Here is a 16773-nt window from a genome sequence, read left to right on the forward strand (position 1 = left end):
TACACTATATATACAGCAGTATGTATACTCCCCTACCGCAGGTAGCCTAGTGGTTACAGCGTCGGGCCAGTAACTGACAGCTTGCTGGATCGAATCCCTGAGCTTACAAGGTAACAATATGTCGTTCTGCCCCTGAACAAGGCAGTTTAACCCGCTGTTCCCCGTGCCCCGAAGACATGGATCTCGATTATGGCAGCCCCCCCCCCCTGCACCTCTCTGATTCAGAGGAAGATGCATTCAGTTGTACAATTGACGAGGTATTCCCCCCGTTTCCCGTTGCTGACAGGAGTATAAAATTGAGCAGACAACCATGCAATCTCCATAGACAAACATTGGCAGTAGAATGGCCTTACTGAAGAGCTCAGTGACTTTCAATGTGGCACCATCATAGCCTTTTCCTTTCCCATGGCAAACTTGACCATAATTCTATCCTCCTGATTCCTGCTTACAAGCAAAAACTAAAACAGGAAGTACCAGTGACTCGCTCAATACGGAAGTGGTCAGATAACGCGGATGCTACACTAAAGGACTGTTTTGCTAGTACAGACTGGAATATGTTCCGGGATTCATCCAATGGCATTGAGGAGTACAGCACCTCAGTCATCGGCTTCATCAATAAGTGCATCGATGACGTCGTCCCCACAGTGACCGTACGTACATATCCCAACGAGAAGCCATGGATTACAGGCAACACCTGCATCGAGCTAAAGGCTAGAGCTGCCGCTTTCAAGGAGCAGGAGACTAATCCGGACGCTTATAAGAAATCCCGCTATGCCCTCAGACGAACCATCAAACAAGCAAAGCGTCTATACAGGATTAAGATTGAATCCTACTACACCGGCTCTGACGCTCATTGGATGTGGCAGGGCTTGAAAACTATTACGGACAACAAAGGGAAACCCAGATGCGAGCTGCCCAGTGACGCGAGCGTACCAGACGAGCGAAATGCCTTTTATGCTCGCTTCGAGGCAAGCAACACTAAACCATGCACGAGAGCACCAGCTGTTCTGGATGACTGTGTGATAACGGTCTCGGTAGCTGATGTGAACAAAACCTTCAAACAGTTCAACGTTCACAAAGCAGGTGGGCCAGACAGATTACCATGATGTGCACTCAAAGCAAAGCATGCGCAGACCAACTGTCAAGTGTCTTCACTGACATTTTCAACCTCTCCCAGACTGAGTCTGTAATACCTACATGTTCCATGCAGACCACCATAGTTCCTGTGCCCAAAGGAAGCGAAGGTAACCTGCCTAAATGATTACCGCCCGCATAGCACTCACGTCGGTAGCCATGAAGTGCTTTGAAAGGCTGGTCAGCAAGCATATCTGTTTTGTCCGAGTTTAAAAGTAGAACATTTGCCACTATCCACTTCCTTATGTCTGAAACACAGGCTTCAGAGGACAAACCATCCACAGAGACAAACTGATATCTTTCCAACAGATAAGATCTAAACCAGGCCAGAACTTGTCCGTGTAGACGAATTTGGGTTTCCAATCTCTCCAAAAGAATGTGGTGATCGATGGTATCAAAAGCAGCACTAAGGTCTAGGAGCGCGAGGATAGATGCAGAGCCTTGGTCTGACGCAGTCTCAGTGCTATAATGGGGTCTAAAACCAGACCGAAGCGTTTTGTGTACATTGTTGTCAGGAAGGCAGTGAGTTGCTGTGCAACTCAGACAAAACAGAGATGCTAGTTTTAGGTCCCAAGAAACAAGGATATCTTCTGTTGAATCTGACAATTAATTTTGATGGTTGTACAGTCGTCTCAAATAAAACTGTGAAGGACCTCGGCGTTACTCTGGACCCTGATCTCTCTTTTGACGAACATATCAAGATTGTTTCAAGGACAGCTTTTTTCCATCTACGTAACATTGCAAAAATCAGAAACCTTATGTTCCAAAATTATGCTGAAAAATTAATCCATGGTTTTGTCTCTTCTAGGTTGCTGCACAACTCACTCAACTGACTTCTACAGTGGAGCAAAAAAGTATTTAGTCAGCCACCAATTGTGCAAGTTCTCCCACTTAAAAAGATGAGAGGCCTGTAATTTTCATCATAGGTACACCTCAACTATGACAGACAAAATGAGAAAAGAAAATCCAGAAAATCACATTGTAGTATTTTTTATGAATTTATTTGCAAATTATGGTGGAAAATAAGTATTTGGTCAATAACAAAAGTTTATCTCAATACTTTGTTACATACCCTTTGTTGGCAATGACAGAGGTCAAACGTTTTCTGTAAGTCTTCACAAGGTTTTCACACACTGTTGCTGGTATTTTGGCCCATTCCTCCATGCAGATCTCCTCTAGAGCAGTGATGTTTTGGGGCTGTTGCTGGGCAACACGGAATTTCAACTCCCTCCAAAGATTTTCTATGGGGTTGAGATCTGGAGACTGGCTAGGCCACTCCAGGACCTTGAAATGCTTCTTACGAAGCCACTCCTTCGTTGCCCGGGCGGTGTGTTTGGGATCATTGTCATGCTGAAAGACCCGGCCACGTTTCATCTTCAATGCCCTTGCTGATGGAAGGAGGTTTTCACTCAAAATCTCACGATACATGGCCCCATTCATTCTTTCCTTTACACGGATCAGTCATCCTGGTCCCTTTGCAGAAAAACAGCCCCAAAGCATGATGTTTCCACCCCCATGCTTCACAGTAGGTATGGTGTTCTTTGGATGCAACTCAGCATTCTTTGTCCTCCAAACACGACGAGTTGAGTTTTTACCAAAAAGTTCTATTTTGGTTTCATCTGACCATATGACATTCTCCCAATCTTCTTCTGGATCATCCAAATGCTCTCTAGCAAACTTCAGACGGGCCTGGACATGTACTGGCTTAAGCAGGGGGACACGTCTGGCATTGCAGGATTTGAGTCCCTGGCGGCGTAGTGTGTTACTGATGGTAGGCTTTGTTATTTTGGTCCCAGCTCTCTGCAGGTCATTCACTAGGTCCCACCGTGTGGTTCTGGGATTTTTGCTCACCGTTCTTGTGATCATTTTGACCCCACAGGGTGAGATCTTGCGTGGAGCCCCAGATCGAGGGAGATTATCAGTGGTCTTGTATGTCTTCCATTTCCTAATAATTGCTCCCACAGTTGATTTCTTCAAACCAAACTGCTTACCTATTGCAGATTCAGTCTTCCCAGCCTGGTGCAGGTCTACAATTTTGTTTCTGGTGTCCTTTGACAGCTCTTTGGTCTTGGCCATAGTGGAGTTTGGAGTGTGACTGTTTGAGGTTGTGGACAGGTGTCTTTTATACTGATAACAAGTTCAAACAGGTGCCATTAATACAGGTAACGAGTGGAGGACAGAGGAGCCTCTTAAAGAAGAAGTTACAGGTCTGTGAGAGCCAGAAATCTTGCTTGTTTGTAGGTGACCAAATACTTATTTTCCAAAAACGTTTGACCTCTGTCATTGCCAACAAAGGGTATTTAACAAACTATTGAGATAAACTTTTGTTATTGACCAAATACTTATTTTCCACCATAATTTGCAAATAAATTCATTAAAAATCCTACAATGTGATTTTCTGGATTTTTTCCCCTCATTTTGTCTGTCATGGTTGAAGTGTACCTATGATGAAAATTACAGGCCTCTCTCATCTTTTTAAGTGGGAGAACTTGCACAATTGGTGGCTGACTAAATACTTTTTTGCCCCACTGTATGTAAGTCTCAAGATAACTCAACTGACTTCTATCAAGTTTATTTCAGCCAATAGCTTCTAAACAGAAAACAACACATCAGTCCAGTCAGAAAATATATTAGATTTATTCTTCTGTCATACTGACAATAATACATTTACATTTTATTCTCTAACAAACAATTCACAAACAACAAAAGGGAACAACATTTAGGGGATATTATTATAAAAACTGTCCTGCACTTTGTTCAAAAGAATGTCCCCTGGCATTAGTCACAGACACGCCCTCCTTTCCTTAATGTGACACGCCCTCCTTTCCTTAATGTGACACGCCCTCCTTTCCTTAATGTGACACGCCCTCCTTTCCATAATGTGACACGCCCTCCTTTCCATAATGTGACACACCCTCTTTTCCTTAATGTGAAACGCCCTCTTTTCCTTAATGTGACACGCCCTCCTTTCCTTAATGTGAAACGCCCTCTTTTCCTTAATGTGACACGCCCTCTTTTCCTTAATGTGACAAGGAGTAAGTGGAAGCACTGTGGCCGGTTGCCAGAGATACTTTTGGTCAAAGTCAGTGTCTCAATGAATAAAAAAATACCAACAATGCTTTTCTACAACAATGCCGTGTTTAAAAACAGCCCACTTTGAAGAGAAAGTTACGATTGAAGGAACATAGTATTTTCTGACAGAATTTGTGATTGTTCTCCCTGCTTAAATAATAAAAAATAAATAAAAATCACACACAGTAAATCAGTCTTTATCTGTATAGAGCTATTGCAGGCATCCCAAATGGCACCCTATTCCCTATATAGTGCACTACTTTAGACCAGGGCCCTATTCCCTATATAGTGCACTACTTTAGACCAGAGCCCATTGGGCTATGGTCGAAAGTAGTCAAATATGTACGGAATAGGATGCCATTTGTAATGCAGTTCTTGTCATATTGCTCAGGCACTTTATTCGTTGTGTTTGTGTTCTGTCAGACAGCTATTTAAAAACACAACATGTAGAATGATCAAAATTATTAACATTGTCCATTTCCTCAAATCATCATTCATTGGATATCTCCTCTCTACTGTTACTGCAATGTTGCCCACTAGATGGCGCTAACAACCGTTCACTCCACTGACGTTCACAGTGTTAACCCATAGCAGTAACAACACACACACACACTCTACCATCCTGGACATATCTATACTCTATTCTACTGTTAAAATTAACCATACTGTCTGACAACACATTGCAAATGTATGATTCTGTTCACAGTATCTCTTTGGAGAATGTGGCAAAAAAAAAAAAAAATCCCTTTTTGAAAAACGTATCTTAACCAAGGCCTAACTTCTGACTGACTTGAAAAACGTATCTTAACCAAGGCCTAACTTCTGACTGACTTGAAAAACGTATCTTAACCAAGGCCTAACTTCTGACTGACTTGAAAAACGTATCTTAACCAAGGCCTAACTTCTGACTGACTTGAAAAACGTATCTTAACCAAGGCCTAACTTCAGATTAACTTGAAAAAAACGTATCTTAACCAAGGCCTAACTTCTGACTGACTTGAAACCCCCCCCCCCCCCCGAATCTAAACTGTTTATGAAAGTGCTATAATCATAATAACACAACATTAAAACAGTGTGACTGAGCAAAGTTGTCTCCCTCTCAAAGAAAATTTCAATTTAGACACTGAATGGAAACTATAACAGACACTGAATGAAATGAAAAACACATTGAAATGAAAGACTGAGAAATAGCAATACGATAAATACAGGATCAGACATATTACCTCAATGGCCTTCATAGTGTACTGAAGAAGAAAATAAGAACGATAAATAAATGGTTGTACAAAATGTAAAAGTCTAAAACAGTTGAATGTAAAAAAAAAGATACATAAATAAAAAAGAAAAAAAGGAACAGTCTAACAAGGCGTTTGTCCCAAATGACACCCTATCAGCCAATATAGCGCTTTATTTCTGGTCAGAAGTAGTGCACTAGATAGGCACTAGTGTGCCATTTAGGATGCCAACCAAAGGGATATACGGTGGCACATGTTCAGACGGACATAAACATTAAACATGCTTCGGAGGAGGAAGTGGAACACAATGCACCATAGAATGTGCTTAGATCATTGTAGTCAATGTCACCTCTAACATAGAGTTGAATAATACACTGCATCTCTATGTATATATATATATGTATATATGCTGTAGTAACTCAGTAACAAGGGTAGGAAGATCAGGCTCTTTTCATAGCAATAATCCACACCATCACTTTAATACACAAAGAGTACTATAGGGAATAGGGCTCTATTAGGGATGACACCTTTACTAAGGGATGACACCTTTACTAAGGGATGACACCTTTACTAAGGGACGCTTGGTTAGGGAATAGGGCTCTATTAGGGATGACACCTTTACTAAGGGATGACACCTTTACTAAGGGATGACACCTTTACTAAGGGATGCTTGGTTAGAGAATAGGGCTCTATAGGGATGACACCTTTACTAAGGGATGACACCTTTACTAAGGGATGCTTGGTTAGAGAATAGGGCTCTATAGGGATGACACCTTTACTAAGGGATGACACCTTTACTAAGGGATGCTTGGTTAGGGAATAGGGCTCTATAGGGATGACACCTTTACTAAGGGATGACACCTTTACTAAGGGATGACACCTTTACTAAGGGACGCTTGGTTAGGGAATAGGGCTCTATAGGGATGACACCTTTACTAAGGGACGCTTGGTTATAATGCTGCAAGAAGACTTCTGTGAGTTACACTACAAAGAGGTGCAAAATAATGAACTGGTTTGGTTATAATATAAACATCCCTTATTTTTCAAAGAAATAGATCAAATATAATAAATAAACATAAAAAAAAAGAAAGTAGGATAAATAAATGAAACTGCTTTTTTGGTTAAATCTGATGTTTCTTGTATTTGTTTTCCCTTTACCATGCTGGCAGGAAGGGTGCTGGAGAAGGTTCTTCCCTGGTTCCTTTGTTACTCTTATGTCTGATTCCCACTAGAAGACCGAGCCAAACGGGCCTGGTTACACGTCCACCATAGCTGCTGGAACCCTGCTGGAACGGACAATGTGAAACGAGAAGAAAACCTGACCCAGAACGGTACAGGTCAGCCCTATATTGTGTATGAAGCAGAACTGGTATTCTTGCAAAGTGTGACACCTCACGTTCGATAAACAATGCTACCGCTGAACTTTAGCACCCCCTTGTGGCACGTGGAAGCATGGCCACGTTCAGGTTTAGAATGTGTAGTAATTATATATACTGTATGTTGATAATAATACCAGCAAATGTAGGAAGACTGATCGGTGTAATTTATACTTCTTCAAGGTGAGAGTAAAATACCAGTATCGTTACTGAGGTGAGTAAGCCTCTGAGTTTATGGTGCTTAGCACAGGAGGTTGGTGGCACCTTAATTGGGGAGGATGGGCTCGTGGTAATGGCTGGAGTGGAATGGTATCAAACGCATGGTTTCCAGGTGTGGGGGCAGAGTATTCCCTCACCAGTCTCCAGACCCTAGTAGGCGTGGCTCCTCCCCTCACCCCCATGTCCAGTCTCCAGACCCTAGTAGGCATAGCTCCTCCCCTCACTCCACCCCCATGTCCAGTCTCCAGACCCAGTAGGCGTGGCTCCTCCCCTCACTCCACCCCCATGTCCAGTCTCCAGACCCGAGCAGGTGTAGCTCCTCCCCTCACTCCACCCCCATGTCCAGTCTCCAGACCCTAGTAGGCGTGGCTCCTCCCCTCACCCCCATGTCCAGTCTCCAGACCCTAGCAGGTGTAGCTCCTCCCCTCACCCCACGTCATCTCCAGACCCTAGTAGGCATGGCTTCTCCCCTCACTCCACCCCCATGTCCAGTCTCCAGACCCGAGCAGGTGTAGCTCCTCCCCTCACCCCACCCCCATGTCCAGTCTCCAGACCCTAGTAGACGTGGCTCCTCCCCTCACCCCACCCCCATGTCCAGTCTCCAGACCCGAGCAGGTGTAGCTCCTCCCCTCACCCCACCCCCATGTCCAGTCTCCAGACCCTAGTAGGCGTGGCTCCTCCCCTCACCCCACCCCCATGTCGTCTCCAGACCCTAGCAGGTGTAGCTCCTCCCCTCACCCCACCCCCATGTCCAGTCTCCAGACCCTAGTAGGCGTGGCTCCTCCCCTCACCTCACCCCACCCCCATGTCCAGTCTCCAGACCCTAGCAGGTGTAGCTACTCCCCTCACCCCACCCCCATGTCCAGTCTCCAACCCTAGTAGGCGTGGCTCCTGTCCACGTGGGTGCAGCAGTGGGCGTGGCAGGGGTCTGGTCCTAGTTCTGCTGCACCAGTCGTCGGTAGTGTGGCATGATGGCTCTCTCAGGCAGGTACAGAGCCATCTCCAGGGCAACAAGGATAGTGAACTCAAACGGGATCAACTCCCGCCGACTGATACGGAAACGCTCCTCTAGTTTCTGCAGAGGAAGAGGAGGAAGAGACCGGTTAGGAAAGTTGTGTTGCTCTACTGTTGCCCGTACAGATCCTTCACAGGGTTTCCTGTACACTAAGACCTGACCTTTAGCAACCTAATATGAGTAAATATAATTAATATACACTATATATACTAAAGTATGTGGACACCCCTTCAAATTAGTGGATTCGGCTAATTCAGCCACACCTGTTGCTGACAGGTGTATAAAATCGAGCACACAGCCATGCAATCTCCGTAGACAAACATTGGCAGTAGAATGGCCTGTACTGAAGAGCTCAGTGACTTTCAACGTGGCACCGTCATAGGACGCCACCTTTCTACTTACAGTTGTCCCGGTCAACTGTAAGTGCTGTTATTGTGAAGTGGAAACGTCTAGGAGCAACAACGGCTCAGTCGCAAAGTGGTAGGCCACACAAGCTAACAGAACGGGACCGCCGAGTTCTGAAGCGCGTAGCGAGTAAAAATCGTCTTTCCTCGGTTGTAACACTCACTACTGAGTCCCAAAATGCCCCTGGAAGCAACGTCAGCACAATAACTGTTTGTCGGGAGCTTTATGAAATGGGTTTCCATGGCTGAGCAGCCGCACACAAGCCTAAGATCACCATGCGCAATGCCAAGCGTCGGCTGGAGTGGTGTAAAGCTCGCTTCACCATCTGAAAGTCCCACCGACGAATCTGGGTTTGGCGGATGCCAGGAGAACGCTACCTGCCAGAACGCAGTGTCAACTGTAAAGTTTGGTGGAGGAGAAATAATGGTCTGTGACTGTTTTTTTATGGTTCAGGCTCGGCCTCTTAGTTCCAGTGATGGGAAATCTTAACAATGACATTCTAGACAATTCTGTGCTTCCACTTTGTGGCAACAGTTTGGGGAAGGCCCTTTCCTGTTTCAGCATGACAATGCCCCCGTGCACAAAGCGAGGTCTATACAGAAATGTTTTGTCGAGATCATTGTGGAAGAACTAGACTGGCCTGCACAGGGCTCTGACCTCAACCACCTTTGGGATGAATTGGAACACCGACTGCGAGCCAGGCCTAATCGCCCAACATCAGTGCCCGACCTCACTAATACTCGTGGCTGAATGGAAGCAAGTCCCTGCAGCAATGTTCCAACATCTAGTGGAAAGCCTTCCCAGAAGAGTGGAGGCTGTTATAGCAGCAATGTTCCAACATCTAGTGGAAAGCCTTCCCAGAAGAGTGGAGGCTGTTATAGCAGCAAAGCAGGGACCAACTCCATATTAAATGCCCATGATTTTGGAATGAGATGTTTGACGAGCAGGTGTCCACATACTTTTGGTCATGTAGTGTATGTGAGGACTGAAAGGTGTCCCAGTTCAACATCTAATGTCATCGTGTCTCCAATAACGGCTGATGTGTTTTAAAACAAGACACACTGGAATGTCTCCTGTGCTCTGCTCCCTCTTCCTGCTCTCAGTTTTTGAGACCAGGTATAGGCTTAAAATAGATCCAGGAAACCAGCCCAGACCTTTGTGTTTTCAAAGAGCATGACTCCATAAAGATACACATACACGTGCAGAATGTGAAAGATGCATACATAAAGCCTTCATATAGCATACATAAAGCCTTCATATAGCATACATAAAGCTTTCATATAGCATACATAAAGCCTTCATATAGCATACATAAAGCCTTCATTTGGCATACATAAAGCCTTCATATAGCATACATAAAGCCTTCATATAGCATACATAAAGCCTTCATATAGCATACATAAAGCCTTCATATAGCATACATAAAGCCTTCATATAGCATACATAAAGCCTTCATATAGCATACATAAAGCCTTCATTTGGCATACATAAAGCCTTCATTTGGCATACATAAAGCCTTCATATAGCATACATAAAGCCTTCATATAGCATACATAAAGCCTTCATTTGGCATACATAAAGCCTTCATTTGGCATACATAAAGCCTTCATATAGCATACATAAAGCCTTCATATAGCATACATAAAGCCTTCATTTGGCATACATAAAGCCTTCATTTGGCATACATAAAGCCTTCATTTGGCATACATAAAGCCTTCATTTGGCATACATAAAGCCTTCATTTGGCATACATAAAGCCTTCATATAGCATAGATAAAGGCTTCATGTAGCATACATAAAGCCTTCATATAGCATACATAAAGCCTTCATATAGCATACATAAAGCCTTCATTTGGCATACATAAAGCCTTCATTTGGCATACATAAAGCCTTCATATAGCATACATAAAGCCTTCATATAGCATAGATAAAGCCTTCATTTGGCATACATAAAGCCTTCATATAGCATACATAAAGCCTTCATATAGCATACATAAAGCCTTCATTTGGCATACATAAAGCCTTCATATAGCATACATAAAGCCTTCATATAGCACACAAAGTCTTCATATAGCATACATAAAGCCTTCATATAGCATACATAAAGCCTTCATATAGCATACATAAAGCCTTCATTTGGCATACATAAAGCCTTCATATAGCATACATAAAGCCTTCATATAGCACACAAAGTCTTCATATAGCATACATAAAGGCTTCATGTAGCATACATAGATGGTTGACAAAACATTTTGAGGTTTATGTCATTCAAAAAGGACAATACATCTATGAGCTGAGTGACGTCCTGCTTCTTGAGGTCGCTGCTAATCTTAGCGGCGAGCAGCACGCAGGCTCCAGAGACCAACTTCCTGTTGTGTTTGTTGAGTCGCCCCTGGAGGACCAGCTTCTCAAAGTAAACAAACGCCATCGCCACGGTGACCGCCTGCAGGCCGCAGTCGTCACCCACCGTACGCATCTCTCTCTTTAGACTGGAGGAGAGAGAGGGAGAGGGAGAGTGGGGGGGAGAGGGGGAGGGGATAGGGAGATGGAGAGTGGGAGGGAGAGGGGGAGGAGGGGGGGGTAGGGAGAGGGGGGAGGGGATAGGGAGAGGGAGATGGAGAGTGGGGGGGAGAGGGGGAGGGGATAGGGAGATGGAGAGTGGGAGGGAGAGGAGGGGGGGTAGGGAGAGGGGGGAGGGGATAGGGAGAGGGAGATGGAGAGTGGGGGGGAGAGGGGGAGGGGGAGGGAGAGGGGGGGGGGTGGGAGAGGGGGGAGAGGGAGAGGGGGGGGGATGGGGAGGGAGAGGTGGGAGGGGGAGGGAGAGGGGGAGGGGGGAGGGGGAGGGGAGAGGGGGAGGGGGGAGGGGGAGGGAGAGGGGGGAGGGGGAGGGAGAGGGGGGAGGAAAGGCAGGTGTTAGGATTAGAGTAAGACTAAGCATACTGAACATCTATGGACATGACCACACGCACGCGCACACGCACACACACTACAGTAGTATACCTTCTGATCTTGCTGAGAGTCAGCTTGACATGAGGAAACTTCTCTTTAAACGTCTCGTTCATGTCCTTCTTCAGATCAGACGGCTTCACGTACTCTATCACTGTCGTCTAGAGGGGGAGAGATAGGGAGGGAGGGAGGGAGAGATAGAGAGGGAGGGAGAGAGGGAGGGAGGTGGACAGGGAGGGAGGGAGAAAGGGAGCGAGAGAGAGAGAGGGAGGGAGGGAAAGGGAGGGAGAGAGAGAGGGAGGGAAATAGGGAGGGAGGGAGAAAGGGAGAGGTGGACAGGGAGAAAGGGAGAGAGGGAAAGAGGGAGGGAGGGACAGAGGGAAAGGGAGAGAGAGAAAGAGAGAGGGAGAGAGGGAAAGAGGGAGGGAGCGACAGAGGGAGAGAGAGACAATATTTAACTTCTGTATAGTGTTTTTGGTTGGCACAATGACAAGGAGGTCCATTAATGATATCTAATAATGATATCTTTACATGAATGGACTCCTGTACTGTACACTGTGTATACTAGTAAAATAAACCTGTACATGTTAATAAATATATATTTCCAGTATACACAGTGTACCATTCCATAGAGTCTGGTATCACAGCCTGAATACAGCCCTGGTACTGAGGGCTCCAACATTACTGGCACCCCTGACTGGCAATGCACAAACAATACTTTAAACAATATAAACCATATCATTATAGAGATAAACTCAGAATACCAACATGTGAAAAATACTGTACGATATTAATGTTTCAATGGAACCCACCACAATCATTTATTGATTTAAATAAAAATCAATGTCCTCCAAATCAAGGTTTCACAATTAATGGCACCCTTAAATATTATTGTAAATAACATCTACCAAAAGTAAACCAGGAATTATATTCCACTTATTTAAGTTTATCTAATTGTTAAGAAACTATATTGAGCCATTACATCACTTCCTGTTTCACTAGGGTATAAAAATTAGGTAACACACATGCAATATCCCTTTGTCATCCAACACCATGAAGAAAACAAAAGAACTGGCAGTTCAGAAGAGACAGGTGGTCGTAGACCTTCATAAATATGGTAATGGCTTCAAGAAGATCCACAAACGATTGAATATACCACTGAGTACTGTCAGGGCAATTATTAAAACATTCTAAAGACATGGAACAGTTGAAAACCTCATGGATAGAGGATGCAAATCCATTTTGTCCCCCAGGATAGGGAGGAGGATGGTGAGAGAAGCAACAAAATCCCCAAGAATCACTGTGAAAGAATTGCAGGCCTTGGTGGCGTCTTGGGGTCACCAGGGTTCAAAAAGCACCATCAGACGCCACCTCCACAACCACAGGCTCGTTGGAAGGGTTGCCAGAAGAAAGACCTTTCTGACCCCAAGACACAGACGCAAGCGCTTGGAGTTTACCAAACGTCATTTCACTTATGACTGGAAGAAGGTGTTCTGGTCAGATGAGACCAAAATGTAACGTTTTGGTCAGATACAGCATCGGCGTGTTTGGCGTCGAAACAGAGATGCATACAAGGAGAGGCACCTCATACCCACGGTGAAATATGGTGGTGGGTCAGTGATGTTTTGAGGCTGTTTTAATTCCAGAGGTCCAGGGTCACTGGTTAAGATTGATGGCATAATGAATTCCACCAAGTATCAGGCAATTTTGGCTGACAATCTGGTTGCCTCTGCCGGAAGGATGGGACTTGGCCGTAGGTGGACTTTTCAACAAGATAATGACCCAAAACACACGTCAAGATCCACACAGAAATGGTTCTGTGACAACAAAATCAATGTTCTGCCATGGCCATCTCAGTCGCCGGACCTTCATCCAATCGAAAACCTGTGGGCTGAGTTGAAGAGGGCAGTTGATAAGCGCAAACCCAAGAATGTGAAGGATGTTGAAAGGATCTGCATAGAGGAATGGTCCAAAATCACTCCAAATGTGTTCCTTATCCTTGTCAAACATTACAGGAAAAGACTCCATGCTGTTATCCTTGCCAGAGGTGGTGTCACTAAGTACTAAATGAGGAGTGACAATAATTATGAAACCTTGATTTTGGTGAAATGTATTTTGTATTAAATAATTGTCTGATTTTGTTGGGTTCCATTGAAACATGAATAAAGTACAGTATTTCTCACATGTTGGTACTTTGAGTTTCTCTCTATAATAATATAGTTTATATTGTTTAAAATATTGTTTGTGCATTGCCAGTCAGGGGTGCCAGTAATTTTGGAGCCCACTGTATATTGACCAGATACCACAAACCCCTGAGGTGACTTACTGCTGTTATAAACTGGTTACCAACGTAATTAGAGCAGTAAAAATACATGTTTTTGTCATACCTGTTGTATACGGTCTGATATACCACGGCTGTCAGCCAATCAGCATTCAGGGCTGGAACCACCCAGTTTATAAATTGGCCTCTCTGATAGGTTATGGCTCTGTGCATTGAGCCTCTCTGATAGGTTATGGCTCTGTGCATTGAGCCTCTCTGATAGGTTATGACTCTGTGCATTGAGCCTCTCTGATAGGTTATGGCTCTGTGCATTGAGCCTCTCTGATATCACATACACACATTTATCAGATGTTATTGTGGGTGTAGTGAAATGCTTGTGTTCCTAGCTCCAACAGTGCAGTAATATCTAACAACTCACTACAACACACACTAATCTAACATTAAAATAGGAAACGAGTGGAGACTAACAATGCAGCAAAATACCTCCTCTATCCATCTCTCATTCTCTCTCCCCATCTCTCATTCTCTTATTCTCTCTCCCCATCTCTCATTCTCTCTCCATCACTCATTCTCTCTCCTCCCTCCATCACTCATTCTCTCTCCTCCCTCCATCACTCATTCTCTCTCCTCCCTCCATCACTCATTCTCTCTACTCCCTCCATCACTCATTCTCTCTCTCCATCTCCCATTCTCTCTCTCCATCTCTCATTCTCTCTCTCCATCTCTCATTCTCCCTCTACATCTCATTCTCCCTCCATCTCTCATTCTCTCTCTCCTCCATGTCTCATTCTCTCTTATCTTGCTCTCTCTCTCTCCTCCTCCCTCCATCTCTCATTCTCTCTCCTCCCTCCATATCTCATTCTCTCTGTCTCTCCTCCTCCCCATCTCTCGCTCTTCATCCACCCCCATCTCTCTCTCAATCTCTCTCTTCATCCACCCCCATCTTTCTCTCAATCTCTCTCTTCATTCACCCCCCATCTCTCTCTCTTCATTCACCCCCATCTCTCTCTCTTCATTCACCTCCCATCTCTCTCTCTTCATTCACCCCCCCATCTCTCTCTCTTCATTCACCCCCCCATCTCTCTCTCTTCATTCACCCCCCATCTCTCTCTCTCTTCATTCACCCCCCCATCTCTCTCTCTTCATTCACCCCCCATCTCTCTCTCTCTCTTCATTCACGCCCATCTCTCTCTCTCTCTTCATTCACGCCCCATCTCTCTCTCTTCATTCACCCCCCCATCTCTCTCTCTTCATTCACCCCCCATCTCTCTCTCTTCATTCACCCCCATCTCTTGCTCTTCATTCACCCCCATCTCTCTCTCTTCATTCACCCCCCATCTCTCTCTCTTCATTCACCCCCATCTCTTGCTCTTCATTCACCCCCATCTCTCTCTCTTCATTCACCCCCCCATCTCTCTCTCTTCATTCACCCCCCATCTCTCTCTCTTCATTCACCCCCCATCTCTCTCTCTTCATTCACCCCCATCTCTTGCTCTTCATTCACCCCCATCTCTCTCTCTTCATTCACCCCCCATCTCTCTCTCTTCATTCACCCCATCTCTCTCTCTTCATTCACCCCCATCTCTCTCTCTCTCTTCATCCACCCCCCATCTCTCTCTCTTCATTCACCCCCATCTCTCTCTCTCTCTTCATTCACCCCCATCTCTCTATCTCTCTTCAATCACCCCCATCTCTCTCTCTCTCTTCATTCACCCCCATCTCTCTCTCTTCATTCACCCCCATCTCTCTCTCTTCATTCACCCCCATCTCTCTCTCTCTCTTCATTCACCCCCATCTCTTGCTCTTCATTCACCCCCATCTCTCTCTCTTCAATCACCCCCATCTCTCTATCTCTCTTCAATCACCCCCATCTCTCTCTCTCTCTTCATCCACCCCCCATCTCTCTCTCTTCAATCACCCCCATCTCTCTCTCTCTCTTCATTCACCCCCATCTCTCTCTCTCTCTTCATTCACCCCCATCTCTCTCTCTCTCTTCAATCACCCCCATCTCTCTCTCTCTCTTCATTCACCCCCATCTCTCTCTCTCTCTTCAATCACCCCCATCTCTCTCTCTCTCTTCATTCACCCCCATCTCTCTCTCTCTCTTCAATCACCCCCCATCTCTCTCTCTCACCATGTATGAGGTGAAAATAAGGTGTGTGTGTGTGTGTCTCACCATGTATGAAGCGAAGATCAGGACTCTCTTGTGTTTCCCACAGGGCCACTGGGGGTCACTCAGAAGGTTGGGGTCATAGTCTGATGCGTCATCCACACCTGGAGAGGACAGAAACATACACGTAAATACATATAAATGAATAAACAGTGGTTAAACTCAAAAATACTAATACTCTTCATACTTTTCAATAAAACATATATTTTTTAAAGGTATAATCTTTGTAAATGATATCATAAATAGGACTGGTGGAGTTATGTCACAAATGTAGCTAACAAAAATATATGGAAATGTCTACTCTACCCAAAATTACAACCAACTAATTGTAGCATTACCACAAATATGGAAGAGGCAAGTAGAAGGGGAAAAGTAAGGAACATGTCTGTCAGCCCTGAATTAGACTAAAAATGGTTAAAGAAAATGTTGATAAATAAAGTATATACCATTTTCATTTAAGGACCAAAAAAATGAACAGCTGTGCCGTATAGATTGCTAAATATTTCGGAAGAGATTTTCGATGTACCCATTCCATGGCAAATGGTTTATGAATTGATACGCAAAACAACGCCGGATTCAAAACTTCAATTTTTTAATTTAAATTATTATACAAAATTCTTGCAACTAATAGAATGTTATATATATGGTTATATATATACAATCTTCCCAGCTCTGCAGATTTTGCTGTGAGGAGACAGAGTCATTAGATCATTTATTTTGGTACTGTCCATATGTAGCTCGTTTTTGGTCACAGGTCCAGGAATGGCTGAAGAATTGCAACTTTTACCTAGAACTAACGCTACAGATAGCAATACTGGGTGATTTGAAAAGCCATAGTCAATCAATTAATACAATTATTATTATTATTTTAACAAAAATGATTGATTGGACATGATTTGGAAAGGCACACACCTGTCTATATA

General features: G+C 44.4%; 1 protein-coding gene across 3 annotated transcripts in view; it reads right to left on the bottom strand.

Annotated features, from left to right (window-relative positions):
* Positions 1-3752: 3752 nt before the first annotated feature.
* LOC139557900 (CDK5 and ABL1 enzyme substrate 2-like) overlaps positions 3753-16773 on the bottom strand; it is an 82239-nt gene continuing 69218 nt past the window's right edge. For 2 of the 3 annotated variants that reach the window (XM_071373225.1, XM_071373224.1), the window contains 4 exons: positions 15857-15954; positions 11454-11560; positions 10738-10942; positions 3753-8108 (listed from right to left, as the gene is read on the bottom strand). In XM_071373225.1, the coding sequence (XP_071229326.1) occupies positions 7968-8108; positions 10738-10942; positions 11454-11560; positions 15857-15954 (551 nt within the window). In that variant the 3' untranslated portion in view covers positions 3753-7967. The remainder of the gene's footprint in view (positions 8109-10737; positions 10943-11453; positions 11561-15856; positions 15955-16773) is intronic. The other variant, XR_011671488.1, reaches the window with a different exon arrangement.

This window comes from Salvelinus alpinus, chromosome 28, assembly GCF_045679555.1.
Source record: "Salvelinus alpinus chromosome 28, SLU_Salpinus.1, whole genome shotgun sequence".
NCBI classification, from domain to species: domain Eukaryota; kingdom Metazoa; phylum Chordata; class Actinopteri; order Salmoniformes; family Salmonidae; genus Salvelinus; species Salvelinus alpinus.